Source organism: Musca autumnalis, unplaced genomic scaffold, assembly GCF_047663935.1.
Source record: "Musca autumnalis isolate F117 unplaced genomic scaffold, ASM4766393v1 scaffold_1, whole genome shotgun sequence".
Classification (NCBI taxonomy): Eukaryota; Metazoa; Arthropoda; class Insecta; order Diptera; family Muscidae; genus Musca; species Musca autumnalis.
The window spans coordinates 23,362,804-23,376,691 of NW_027411644.1; the positions used below are offsets into that span (position 1 = coordinate 23,362,804).

Genomic DNA, 13,888 nt, shown 5'->3' on the forward strand with positions numbered 1-13,888 from the left:
TGTCATGACAATGAACTGGTGCAAAATGCCGTGACAATGAACTAGTGCAAAATGCCGTGACAATGAACTGGTGCAAAATGTCATGACAATGAACTGGTGCAAAATGCCATGACAATGAACAGGTGGAATCAGGTGTCACTCCCTTGTAAATTTCATCGGTGATTCACCTAAATTTGCACCTATGACAAGTCACTTGCACCTATGATTCAACTCATGATCTGTCATCGAACATTTTGCTGGGATAATGTGTCAATTGCATTGAATTGATTTCAATTTTGACATCTTATGTTGCCAACAATTGCCGATGCGGCTACCTGTGTATTTGTACCATGGTAGAATTTTAACTTTAGGTCATGGTACAAATACACAGGTAGCCGCATCGGCAATTGTTGGTAACATAAGATGTCAAAATTTGACATCAATTCAATGCAATTGACACATTATGTTACCATCAGCTGGCTTGATAATGCTACCTGTATTATTGTACCATGCTTTAGGTGTATTCGTTTACTCAATAATTTGTACAAATTTGTACAAGTCCAGTAACTTCTTGTAATGCCTTGTTCAGACTGACGGTGTTTTGCTCTCTATTCGTTGTTCGACCCCAAATCACGATGTAATTACTTAATTTCCCATACAAAATATTGAGAACGAACAACGATTTGTGTACATTGTTCAATTTAAATTACTCTCAGAACGACGATAAAATGTGTCCCATATCTAACAAATGAGAGAATTAATCGAAATAAATTAATTATGACAGGAAAAATAAAAATGTATTAAAAATCCAAACCTTTTTAGAAAAACTGCAAAATATGAATGAAAAGTAAACTAGTATGCATTTAAACCATAGCAAATTTTGTCTTCTCTTTCATTGCAGTTGCATTTCTTGTCCATGTTTTCCAATTCGCTTACAAATCTGGAAACCAAAATCAAATGCCTGCCAGAAAGCCTGTATACCTGTTATATATAACCGGATTTAACAAACCCACTGGGTTTCATATGTCAATTCCATTGCTCATATTCCAAATAAACGGGTATGTTCTGAGACACACTTCACCTCTCACTTCACGCCTCAATCATTTTTTCACCCCATTTACTCCCACTTTTTGAGAATTTCTTGAGGCAAAAATTCATTAGGGTATTTAAAAAGAAGAGTACGCCCTTGTCCGTCCATAAAACACTCGAAAAATAAGCGTAAATGGTGTGAACAAAATGCTTGTAACGTGAAGTGAGAGGTGAAGTGTGTCACAGAACATACCCGAATACCTCATAAAGAAGGTTAACCCTACAAAATGCTATAATATAAACATGGCCTTACAATTTTATACTTTATTGTTGTATTTGGAACCGTTTTGGTCCTGTGAGCTATGTACTATATTTTTAATAAATACATTAAAATTTAAATAAATAGTTGTTGTTTTGCAACGCAAGTAGTTATAGTAAGATATCGTACAGATTCAGCATGGTGCAACCTGGACTGGCTGTGCCATACCATAAATAATTAGGAGACAGGTGAGTGGAGTTAGTGTGGGGTATAGCACAGCCGACCAAGAAGAGGGGACACAAAATTCTCAATATTTTCAACTTTTGACAGTGTGTTAGTAACGTTGTATGCACGCATGCTGAAAAACAAATCAAAACATTTGTGTGCTCTTTCGATGCGTTCGGGTCGTGTGTGTGTGAATTGCCGAAAAACTTCGTAACTTTAACAATATCAAAGCACGACATTGATGTATAGTGTCATCAATTCGGGGTCAATATAAGTTCTGCCCTCGACTTAGTGGAATCTTCGACCGTCACGTCAACAGTTATGAGTTTATACCATGGTAGAATAAGAAAAGGTAGCAGCAATACACAGCTGACTAAACTGGGTTGTAACGTTAGTGTCAAATTTCATATGACATTTTATACATTTATTTCTATTTCGATGTACATTAGGGACATATATTTTTTGAGAAAAAAAAAATATATCATTCGGAAAAAACCATTTCCCAGAAAGACTTCTTCATATCAATGATATGTAACCTCCTCCAAGTTCGAACGATAAGCCGCGCAGTAAATCCCCGCTTGTAGAGGCGATACAACGTTTGTTAATATGTGAGGTATTTTGTTAAAATTTAAAAAAATAAAGCCCTAATAAACATGTGCTTCTTTGATTTCTAAAACAAAACATTGAAACAGCTTCTCCTTTTTCTATGAATTTCCAGCGACCCCAAACTTTTTTGCAAGAATTCTACTTTCTGCGAGAATTTATGCATTTAGTGGAATGATGTGGAAGCATAAAAATTGAAAATGTAACGAATTTTCATTCATGTTTTCCAAAATATTCAACCAAATGTGAAAAATTATTAGTTTTTTAAATTCCAATAATTTATAGACATTTCCTTGTTTTGTTTACAAATACAACTGGCAGTAACGTTACAAACAAAAACAAATTCCTTTGTGGTTGTTGTTCGAGTTGTATTTGTTGTAGTATTAACTTTACCTTGTATTTGTTCTACCATGAGTTTATACATACATAGTCATGGTAGAATAAATACAAGGTAAAGTTAATACTACAACAAATACAACTCGAACAACAACCACAAAGGAATTTGTTTTTGTTTGGAACGTTAGTGTCAAATATAAATGTAAACAAAATAAGGAAATGTCTATAAATTATTGGAATTTAAAAAACTAATAATTTTTCACATTTGATTGAATATTTTGAAAAACATGAATGAAAACTGGTTAGATTTTCAGTTTGAATGTTTCCGTATCATTCCACTAAATACACAATATCACGCAGGAAGTAGAATTCTTGCCAAAATGTTTGGGGTCGCTCGTAATTCATTGAAAAAAGAGAAGCTGTTTCAATCTTTTGTTTTTGAAAACAAAAAGCACATGTTTATTAGGGCTTTATTATTTTCAAGTTTAATAAAATACCACACATATTAACAAATATTGTACCGCCTCTATAAGTGGTGTTTTAGTGTGCGACATGTCGTTCGGACCTGGAGGATGTTACATGTCATTGATATGAAGGAGTCTTTATGGGAAATTGTTTTTATTTCAGATGAATAATTTTTTTCTTCAAAAAATATATTATACATCGAACATAGAAATAAATATATAAAATGTCGTATGGAATTTGACACTAACACTACAGCCCAGTTCAGTCAGCTGGGTATTGCTGCTACCTTTTCTTGTTCTACCATGATACCATGGCACAATTAACCAGGTAGTGGCATCGTAAAATTTTGAATATGTTATGTCAAAACTTTCTTTATGTTGTTGTGGAAATTACAACAAAAATAATTTTTTTATAAAGGGATTTGACTTTTCATATTCGATCAGCTGGTGTGATGCCACTACCTGGTAGTTCTGCCATGCATGATACATAGTTGAGTTTTGCACCTTATAGTACGTTTACATATAACCGGATTTAACAAACCCACTGAGTTTTAAATGTCAATTCCATTGCTTATATGTCAAACAAATCCTCATAAAGAAGGTTAACCCGGCAAAAAGCTCTGATGTGTACGGAGTTTTAGCCAGGATAGCCGACTGCCTACCAAATTTAAACAAACACGAACATGCTGAAAAATAAAAAATGCGCACACATAAAAATGTTGTAGTGCATAACGCATTTTGTCTAATCTTTACAACTGTATAACATTGGCCCAATTGCGGGGCCTCAAATGCAGTTGGTTGTTTTTGTTTTATTGTAACACATATTTTTGAATAATTATCAATTGGAACAACAATTGTTATCTACTATTGAAATTGGCATGACCATCTACTGGTATTTGGCAATAAATAGAACCTTATCTTTCTCGAACCCCCCAAGTGGTTGGTTTTATGACTTCTACTATCACTAAACAATAATCTTATTGATAAATCAACAAATGCAAATTGTTTTTTTTTTTTTCTTATATTATCGAAAGATTAAACAATAAAGAGTTTGATAATAGCCAAAAATATCACTATATTATAGTTATATATACAAAATGATCGATATTTTTCCAAAAAAGAAAAAAACGTAATAAACTTAACCAGTCTTAAACGGTAACAGTAGCTTGTTTGCAATCTGGTGGAATGCCATCAAATATACCGCCTCCTTCACCTCCTTCGCTACCACCACCGCCGACAATACCGCCGATTATTTTCAAGAGATCGGTAATGGAATATTGGCCCATAATGCTATTAATTTTCTGTAAAAAGATAGAAACATTTTATTTAAAAATCTATTCGCCGATTTTTCATTTCGATACTTACATTTTCAACAAATTTAACAGCTCCCATATTTTGAGCTTCCACCCAAACATCGTTTAACAACTCAATGCCCAATTCATTGATAACAGCGTGCAAAAAGGCATTGACTCGTGGTTCTTCAATAACGTCTTCAATATTTGCCCATAGACCACCAAGGCTGATCTAGAATTTAATAATCAATGTAGGTGTTGTATAAATAATTGATATGATTTATACTTACTTCAATTGTTAAACTGCGAATGCCAACACTGTTAAGACCAATGCTCAAAATCCAGGAAATGGCTATTCTACCATCTTCAATATAACCCCTTAAAGGAAAATAAGAAGAAATAATATATGTTATCTCTATTCTGGCTTTCTGGGGTGTAACATTTTAAATTTCAAACTTACTCAGCAGTTCCATCACCATTTAAATTGACAACGCGGGCAATAGAGCCTTTGGCGGTATACAATGTCTTGAGCACTGCCTTGGGTAGGACAATTTCAATGTTTGAACGACGCAAAGGAGTGGTTGTAATTTTCAAAGATGTCACCTCAAAATCAGATAAACCAGTTAAGGCAAAATTTGTTACTGAACCCGAAAAGCTGAAAACAAACATGAAATTAACAATATTTCCACGTGTTAATAAGGAAAAAAATTTTGACTCAAAATACTTACTCCACAATATATTTATTGTCCATTTCACCTGCAACATGACCAATTCTAAGGGGATCCAATGCAGGTAATCCAAACATGGGATGGCACATTCGCATTTTCAGTTCATCCAAGAAAGATAAAATGGCATCTTCCATTAAGGCTTGAGTAGAAGGGATTGTCGTTGAAAAAATGGCTAATATAGCCACTAAAGTAATGAGACTAGACTTCATGGTTGTTGTTTGTGTTAAAGGACTTTTGTTGTATACAATAACAAATGTCCTAACTGACTATATTTTGCATTAACCCACACCAGTAGCAAGTTAATCCCCAACTAAATGCGTTCATTGAAATGTTTACCTTTTTGTTAAATGGCCGTAATCTATAGATATGCATGTTAATTTTATTTCTGATAGATTAAATACTAAAGTGCGAAGAATTATCGCTACCAAACTAAACAAGGCATTGTTGTTTTGTGTGCTTCTTTGCAAAAACATCAATTTAGAGAATGTCTAAATTATGGTCATTTTTTTTAATAACAAATTAAAATATGTAGTAGACGTTGTTGTTGTTGATCATTAACTATTTCTTTTAACCATGTTTTACTGTCAATGGCTGCTACTTTCTTATCTCTCCGGTAGCTATTTCCATTTGCATACAATAAAATATTTAAACTTTATGTACTTTTTATGGTATTATTTCATATTTTCGATTGATCCTTAACTAATGCTAATTTTAAAAATATTTTCAATAACTTGGTTTATTTGTGTATTTTTTTTTTTTTTAATTCATAACAATACATTGCATGTTTGATTTTTAATCCTAATTTAGAACTTATCGATTGAAACACATTAACTTTCACTGGGTACATCTCTTAAGTGTTCTGGCAGTTCTTGTATTTCGGTTTTGGTTGCATTTAATGCCACACCTTCAGGCAAATTACGTTCAATATATTCCAAAAATGTGTCCAATGTTGATCCGGTTAGTTTGTGGAAATTCATATAACGGAAATATGTACGAATTTCATATTGAACACGATGCTTTTTATAAATGTGTACCGATTTCAAGAGTGTCATACGTTCTTTGTGGGCTTTACGGGGTGACCAGCTAAAGGGTGGAATAAAAGGAGAATATTATTTTTTTTTTGTCAAATAGCATCAAAAAGAGATGGAAGATGGAAAGCAGTGTTTCCTAACTAAATATAAATAATGTTTGCAAAATTGTAAAAAAAAAAATTTAGCCAATGCTCTTTCGAGACTCCCATCCATTCGTCTATACTCACTTTTGTTCGTCTACATAGACTCGCTTCGTCTATAAAAACATACTTCAATTCGTCTTTAAAGACTCATTTGCGTTCGTCTATAAAGACTCCATTCAGCTCGTCTATAAAGATTCCCTTCCGGTCATGTATAAAGACTCCCTTCCATTCGTCTACAAAGACTCTTTTTCGTTCGTCTATAAAGAATACCTAAGTTCACCTATAAAGACTCCATTCCGTTCATCTATAAAGACTCCATTCTGTTCGTCTATAAAGACTCCCATCCCGTCGTCTATAAAGACTCCCTTCCTTTCGTCTATAAAGACTCCTTTAAGTTCACCTATAAAGACTCCCTTTCGTCTACAAAGATTCCCTTCCGTTTGTCTATAAAGACTCGCTTTCATTCGTCTATAAAGACCCCATTCCGTCCGTCTATAAAGATTCCCTTCCGATCATGTATAAAGACTCCCTTCCATTCGCCTACAAAAAATCTTTTTCGTTCGTCTATAAAGACTACCTAAGTTCACCTATAAAGACTCCATTCCGTTTATCTATAAAATTCCATTCTGTTCGTCTATAAAGACTCCCTTCCTTTCGTCTGTAAAGACTCCCTTCCACTCGTCTACAAAGACTTCCTTCCTTTCCTCTACAAAGACTCCATTCCGTTCATCTATAAAGACTCCATTCTGTTCGTCTATAAAGACTTCATTCTGTTCGTCTATCAAGACTCCATTCTGTTCGTCTATAAAGACTCCCTTCCTTACGTCTACAAAGACTCCCTTCCTTTCGTCTACAAAGACTCCCTCCTTCTTTCGTCTATAAAGACTCCTTTAAGTTCACCTATAAAGACTGTTCGTCTATAAAGACTCCCTTTCGTCTACAAAGATTCCCTTCCGTTCGTCTATAAAGACTCGCTTTCATTCGTCTATAAAGGCTCATTTGCGTTCGTCTTTAAAGACTCCATTCCGTTCGTCTACAAAGATTCTCTTCCGATCATGTATAAAGACTCTCTTCCATTCGCCTACAAAGAATCTTTATCGTTCGTCTATAAAGACTACCTTAGTTCACCTATAAAGACTCCATTCCGTTCATCTATAAAAACTTCATTCTGTTCGTCTATAAAGACTTCATTCTGTTCGTCTACCAAGACTCCATTCTGTTCGCCTATAAAGACTCCCTTCCTTTCGTCTATAAAGACTCCCTTTCTTTCGTCTACAAAGACTTCCTTCCTTTCCTCTACAAAGACTCCCTTCCGTTCGTCTATAAAGACTCCTTTAAGTTCGCCTATGAAGACTGTTCCTCTATAAAGACTCCCTTTCGTCTACAAAGATTCCCTTCTGTTCGTCTATAAAGACTCCCTTTCATTTGTCTATAAAGACTTCCTTCCGTTCGTCTATAATACTCTTGTCCTTTCTTCTATAGATAATCCTTCGTTTCATCTATAAAGAAGAATAAATACTACCTTCAGTTTGTTTATAATGGCCCCCTTCCGTTCGTCCATAAAGACTCACTTCGGTTGGATTATAAAAGCCCCTCCCTTTCGCCTATGTAGACTCCTTCGGTTCGGCTATAAATAATCCCTTCCATTCGTCTTTAAAGATTCCCTTCCGTTCGTCTATAAAGACTCTCTTCCTTTCGTCCACAAAGCCTACGTTCCTTTCGTCTACAAAGACTCCCTTCCATTCGTCTATAAAGACTCCTTTAAATTCGCCTATAAAGACTGTTCGTCTATAAAGACTCAATTCCGTTCGTCTGTAAAGACTTCTGTTCGTCTATAAAGACTTCATTCTGTTCGTCCATAAAAGTCCCTTCCGTTCGCCTATAAAGGCTCCCTTCAGTGCGTCTGCAAAGACTCTCTTCGTTTCGTATAGATTCGCTTGGTTTGTCTTCAAATACTCCCTTCGGCTCATCTTATGGTCGGATATTGCCAAGTCTATCTACAGTTTTTGTTAACCATCCTTTACACTCACCATTTTCCCACTTCAATGTCCAAATGATTTGCAGCAGTGGTAGCAAACCACGAGTAGCTCTTTAAAACTTCTGGATCAATACCTCTCAGTTCAATTTCTAATTTACTATAAAGTTTATCTTTTTCCTCCGACAAAACAGGAGGCAAGTTTGCAACATCTTGGCTTGTGGTTGTGGCTGTCGATGATGCTTCAGATGCAAGACAACGAATCCCAACTGCCGGAACACGGGAATATAATAGATTTCTGACAGCCTGCAATTAATATTTATATAATTAAAACATAATTTTATTTAAAAATTATATTAAAATACAAACCGATATCATTTTTCTCTCTCCCGTGAAACTTAAGAGGTTATGCAAGTTGATTTTGACACAAAAACAAAAGACAGCTGATTCTCAAAGACAGGGTAACACAGACACAATAAATTGGCCATTGGAAAGCCAGGGAACGCAAAATGTGTAAAAGTCGTAAAAATTGTAAAAACTTTTTAGTACTGAAACAGAGCTTTCATAAGTAGACCCTATTACCATGGTTTAATAAGAAAGGTTAGCCAAAGCTTTATGTCAATTTAAATTTTTTCATTTGAGTATGCCTAAAACTTCAAAACAATATAAACAAACTGTGTATGTGTGTGTGGTGTTTGAATAATGTGCCAAACAATTTAAAAAACAATCGAATTCAATGATTTTTAAAATTGTTTTTAGACCATTTGTATGGAAGAAATTGGTGAGATTTGCATTGAAACAATCAGTTTAACATATTCACAACTCGATTATGTGGAGAAAACTTAACTCTTCATTCATTTTTTGCGTTTTTTATAAAATGCTCAAAATATGCATTGTAAACAAACCCACTTGTTGCTTTTATTTTGAAGTTTTAGGAATTCAAGAAAAACAAGGGTTCTATAGATTTTTTTCATTTAAATCTACCTCTTTACTTACCCTGCGTTTACAAATGACAGGACAGTTGGCTTCATGTATTGATTGTCAAAATCCCACAACTTGCCTGTGTGACGTAGGCGTCCCGACAACTGCAAAAACAGTTGTAAAATTTTGAATGAAAATCATCGACATCTGTTTGTTTTCCGTTCACATATTTCGGTTTTGTTCATGTTCTTTTGTTTTGAACACATTTCAATTATTATCTCACTCATTTTTACAAAAAATGCCAAAAATTTGTCTTCCTTACTGTCTGTGAAAAAATGATGGACAGCTGGGAGACAAACGACAAATGTGTGTATGTGTTAGTAAATCATAGTTGTATTTGAAGACAAACTGTCTGGTGTAAACGCCTAGTTATACCATGCCTATTACATTTTGAAAACCAAATTTACAAAAAAAAAAAGTAAAAATGCAGCTGATTGTCACTTCTGTCTCAAGTATGGATGTCGTGGTCGTAGAAGTTGATATTTGTGTACCACCCTGTGTTTAATCTCATTTCAACAGTGACGGAAGGGGCTGTCTAGCATGTTTTGTTTATTGTCAATTGGGGCTAGAAAAACGTGCGTTTAAGTTGTTTTTTAAATTATTAAGTGAAATACAATTTATTTTTTACAATGGAGCATGAAGGTAAGTAAAGTGTGTCACATTTAACGCAGAATAACATATTAATATATCCTACAGAAATACCACCACTTGAATCCGAGTCCGTTCAGAATGGAACAATTCAAGATGACGACTCTGATTTTACCGATGATGATTCTGAAGATGAGTCAATGGATAATGGAGAACCCACAACATGTCTATTTTGCACGGAAGTTTTAAATTCTGTAGACTTGGCATTGGAACACATTGCAAAACAGCATAACATTCATTTTAGCCAAATGAAGGCTAAATTTAATATGGATCAGTATTCATTTATAAAACTAATAAATTATATACGGTTAGAGGAAGGCGTTACTGCTGATAAATTGAATGCTGCCAGCCAAGCATTTTGGAATGATGAAAAGTATTTAAAACCGAAAGATTACGAGCCTTGGTTGACCTATGGTAACACACTTTCTTGCTATGTTTGTTGACAATAACTAAACCTTTATAACGATTACAGATTACGATGCTTTGGCACCTGAGGGTGAGACATCCTGTACAAAAGAAACAGATTTAAAGGAATTGGTACATAGCTTGCAAGAACAAATAAAAATGCAACAAGCCCAGTTGGAGCAGGCCTCCAATGATATGGCCACAATGCGCCAAGGTTTCCAACGACTTATGGAAAAGGATAACAGCAGCAGAGACCCAAGTGAAAGATGTGTTTCATCGGTATCAGTTAAAGCCGATGAAAGCTATTTTGACAGCTATGCCCACTTTGGTATACATCACGAAATGCTTTCGGTAAGTATCATAATTTTATATCAAGTAACTAATTTAATAACCAATGCATAATTCTACAATCCTACAGGATACTGTAAGAACAACTAGCTATCGCGATGCTCTTATGAAAAATAAGGACTTTGTCAAGGGAAAACTTGTACTTGATGTTGGTTGCGGTACATCCGTTTTATCCATATTTGCCTCCCAAGCTGGGGCAGAAAAGGTCATTGGTATTGACAATTCCAACATCATCTATAATGCCATGGATATTGTTAAGTACGTTCAAACTCCACTATTGGTAAACACAAATAACTTTTCCATGTTTTTAGGAAAAACAATATCGAAAATGTCACGCTAGTCAAGGGTCCCTTGGAAGACACAAATTTGCCAATTGAGAAATTTGACATAATTATTTCTGAATGGATGGGTTATTTCCTTCTTTTCGAAGGCATGCTGGACAGTGTCATATACGCAAGAGATCATCACCTAAAAGAGAATGGTATTCTCTTGCCTAATCGCTGCACCATGTCAATCGTTGGATATGGCAATGATGCTTTGTTCAAACAGCATGTAACATTTTGGAATGATGTTTATGGTTTGGACATGTCCACGATGAGAAAAGAAGTTATGCATGAACCGCTCATAGATGTTGTGGATCCAAAACACGTATTGACTGAATCGAATTGTATTGCCGATTTAAATCTGATGAAGGTTAATTTAAATTATTCTAATTTTAAGTATAATTTTGAACTAAAGTGTGTCAAAGATGGTAATTTATCCTCTTTGGTAGGATATTTTGATAATTATTTCGAATTACCAGAACCAGTAATGTTTAGCACATCGCCTGACGCCACTCCAACACATTGGAAGCAAGTAGTTTTCTTCATAGAAGAGCCACGAACAGTCAAAGAGGGCGAGGTAATTCGAGGTACATTACAATGCAAGCGTAGCTTAAAGAGCGCTAGATCACTGGACATTAGTATAGAAATATTCAATAAGAAATACACATACTATTTGGACTAAGTGTAATAAAGTTGTTGGTACATAAAATCAAATGAGTTTTCCCTTTTCTCCAATAAATTAAGACTAGTTGTTTTTAAAGATTAAAATAATTTATTGTGTGTAAATTTGCTGCTGCACAGACTTTTTAAATACAAAAAATACTCTCTACAAATCGAGTTTCTAACCACATGCCTTGACATGAGCAATTTTCAAAATAGCTCGTCTTTCGTCGGTATAAATTTATACGGCTCCTCCTTCTAGTTCAGAAGCTGGTATTTCAGGCTCCTCATCATTGTAAACATTCTCGGCCATTTGCCATACTTGCATAATATTATCTTCCGATACGGAGCATATAATCCATGGTTCATTAGGATTCCATGAAAAATCTGATATTTTTGCTGTATGACCACCATGTATGAATAATAGTTCTGGTGGACCATCTTCGGCGTCTTCAGCACTTTGTTCTTCTCCAATTTTGGATAAATCCCATACATGAAGACGGCGATCAGTACCAGACGAAGCCAAAATAGTCTCATTATGGGGAGACCATTGTACTTGGAAGATTTCGTCTTTGTGAGATTCAAAGGAATGTAATTTTAATTTCAAATTTCGAAGATCCCATAACGCAACAGTTTTATCAGCCGATCCGGTCGCCAATATGAATTCGGAATATGGATTGAAACTTAGACAGTTAACTTCAGCGGTATGGGCATCCACGGTATGTGATGGCTTTGACGTGTTGTTGTTACGGGTATCCCAAATCATTAGTTTTTGGTCGTCAGCCACCGAACCAAACAGGGATTCATGTAGCAAATGCCATGCCACATCCTCAACGACAGCTGTGTGACCAGTAAATATATTCTTGGCATCAATAACACGATGTTCTTTTGGTGTTGCATTAATGTCCCACAAGCAGATGGTGTGATCATCGGATGCTGATAAAAGATAGCCATTTAAGTTGGGATTCCAGGACAAACCATAGCCCTCCTTCTGATGTCCTCTTAAACGCAAATCAGGCTGACATTCACCTGAGGGTTCGGGCTTGCTGGGATGTTTGGTATAATCGAATACCAAAACATCACTTGAGGGAGTTTTAGTGGCAATAACGCAAGCGTTCTGAGGCATGTATCTGGCTCTATTTACTTCACCCTCATGATTGATTTTTATTTCAATTTCTATCTTGCCACACACTGAACCGAAGCCACCAAATTCACCCTTTTCATTATCATAGTGTGAGCCATCGAACTGAGCATCCTCACTTGGTAGCTGGACGCTAGCTATTAACAAATGATTTTGTTCGTCAGAGGTATGCGTACCCAAAATCAGACGATGTACTGAATAATCTTTTCCCTCTTGTTTGGTTACATCTGGTAACCATTGAGCCGTTAATGAGGGCCATTCCAAAGCGTGGGTCATAACCAAGTCATAAAGGAATGGAGTATTTTTCTTCCAAATCTTGTACTCCTCATTGATGACGCGTTCTTCAACGGCATCGTCAAATGATTCCGCTATTTTTTGGTAAATACACAAATGAATATTTTTCAACAAAAAAAATCCTCTACTACTTACCGTTGTCACTGCGATCCACCATTTTTTTCCAGTACTAGCAGCAATTAATTATTTACAGAATGCACCAAACAACAGATGATGAAGCGCAAATTAAGCAAAGCACAATGGCTCCCGCCAAAACAACCGTGCCGTCTTTCGGATACAAGCTTGTATACACAGACACAATCACAGGCGACAACAGCAACAAAACCAACCGAAAAAAATCCAACTACTTTAATAGTACAACATAAACGACGTATTTAAAAAGAAACAATTTAATTATACGAATGGAAAATATCCAACAAAACAACTTCTTTAAACGATTTTATCTGTTCTGTTTGATGTGTTGCAATTTTTAATCTTTAGTACCGGAAAAAATGTGCAAATAAAATTGCGAGCACAACAAGAAGACAAAGTTTGTTAAACGCAAATGACGCCGTACAACAAGCCATATAGGGTTCTATAAATGCCGATGATTACTGTTGTGATTTGAATAGTCGGTATTTCTTGCATTCACAGGAACGCTTTTGAAGAAATTATATGTTGGAATTTGATAACCCACCTCTACCAAAGGCGAAACATCCCAGCAAACCAATGCGACATCGTAACCATTTAGGAACAAAATTCGGATGCTACGTCCGATGTCGGATCCGAAATCGTAACGATATCTTAACGAAAGCTGTATGAAGTGGTTGACATAATTTCGGAACGAAATGCCGGAGCGAAATCGATCCGATCGGTACGATTTTTGTACGAAATCTGAAGAAAACTCTGAAATTTATTTCCGAGATTTGCTCATATCGGAACGAAATCGGTACAAAATCTGCACTATGTTCCCTCCAAAAAATCGTTTAGATATCGACGAAATCTGAAATTGTTCAGGCGTGTCAGACACCCTACCTTTGGTTTG

The 13,888-nt window shown here is 35.5% G+C and overlaps 4 protein-coding genes across 4 annotated transcripts; 1 reads left to right on the forward strand and 3 right to left on the reverse strand.

Annotated features, from left to right (window-relative positions):
• Nucleotides 1–3,945: 3,945 nt before the first annotated feature.
• Nucleotides 3,946–5,496, reverse strand: LOC141394725 (uncharacterized). The gene is made up of 5 exons (XM_073969546.1): nucleotides 4,916–5,496; nucleotides 4,648–4,842; nucleotides 4,478–4,565; nucleotides 4,261–4,419; nucleotides 3,946–4,196 (listed from the first exon to the last, which is right to left on the reverse strand). The coding sequence occupies exons 1-5, from the start codon at nucleotides 5,122–5,124 to the stop codon at nucleotides 4,044–4,046; spliced, it is 804 nt and encodes a 267-aa protein (XP_073825647.1). The 5' UTR covers nucleotides 5,125–5,496; the 3' UTR covers nucleotides 3,946–4,043.
• A 137-nt stretch (nucleotides 5,497–5,633) lies between these two features.
• mRpS10 (mitochondrial ribosomal protein S10) lies at nucleotides 5,634–8,576 on the reverse strand. Its single transcript, XM_073969555.1, has 3 exons — nucleotides 8,434–8,576; nucleotides 8,120–8,370; nucleotides 5,634–5,998 (listed from the first exon to the last, which is right to left on the reverse strand). The coding sequence occupies exons 1-3, from the start codon at nucleotides 8,440–8,442 to the stop codon at nucleotides 5,743–5,745; spliced, it is 516 nt and encodes a 171-aa protein (XP_073825656.1). The 5' UTR covers nucleotides 8,443–8,576; the 3' UTR covers nucleotides 5,634–5,742.
• Nucleotides 8,577–9,547: 971 nt separating this feature from the next.
• On the forward strand, nucleotides 9,548–11,478 carry Art3 (arginine methyltransferase 3). Its single transcript, XM_073969569.1, has 5 exons — nucleotides 9,548–9,687; nucleotides 9,742–10,107; nucleotides 10,166–10,449; nucleotides 10,517–10,704; nucleotides 10,758–11,478. The coding sequence occupies exons 1-5, from the start codon at nucleotides 9,675–9,677 to the stop codon at nucleotides 11,449–11,451; spliced, it is 1,545 nt and encodes a 514-aa protein (XP_073825670.1). The 5' UTR covers nucleotides 9,548–9,674; the 3' UTR covers nucleotides 11,452–11,478.
• Nucleotides 11,479–11,521: 43 nt separating this feature from the next.
• Nucleotides 11,522–13,459, reverse strand: Caf1-55 (chromatin assembly factor 1 p55 subunit). The gene is made up of 2 exons (XM_073969580.1): nucleotides 13,000–13,459; nucleotides 11,522–12,938 (listed from the first exon to the last, which is right to left on the reverse strand). Exons 1-2 carry the CDS (start codon nucleotides 13,019–13,021, stop codon nucleotides 11,671–11,673), a joined length of 1,290 nt encoding a protein of 429 aa, XP_073825681.1. The 5' UTR covers nucleotides 13,022–13,459; the 3' UTR covers nucleotides 11,522–11,670.
• Between the last annotated feature and the right edge of the window lie 429 nt (nucleotides 13,460–13,888).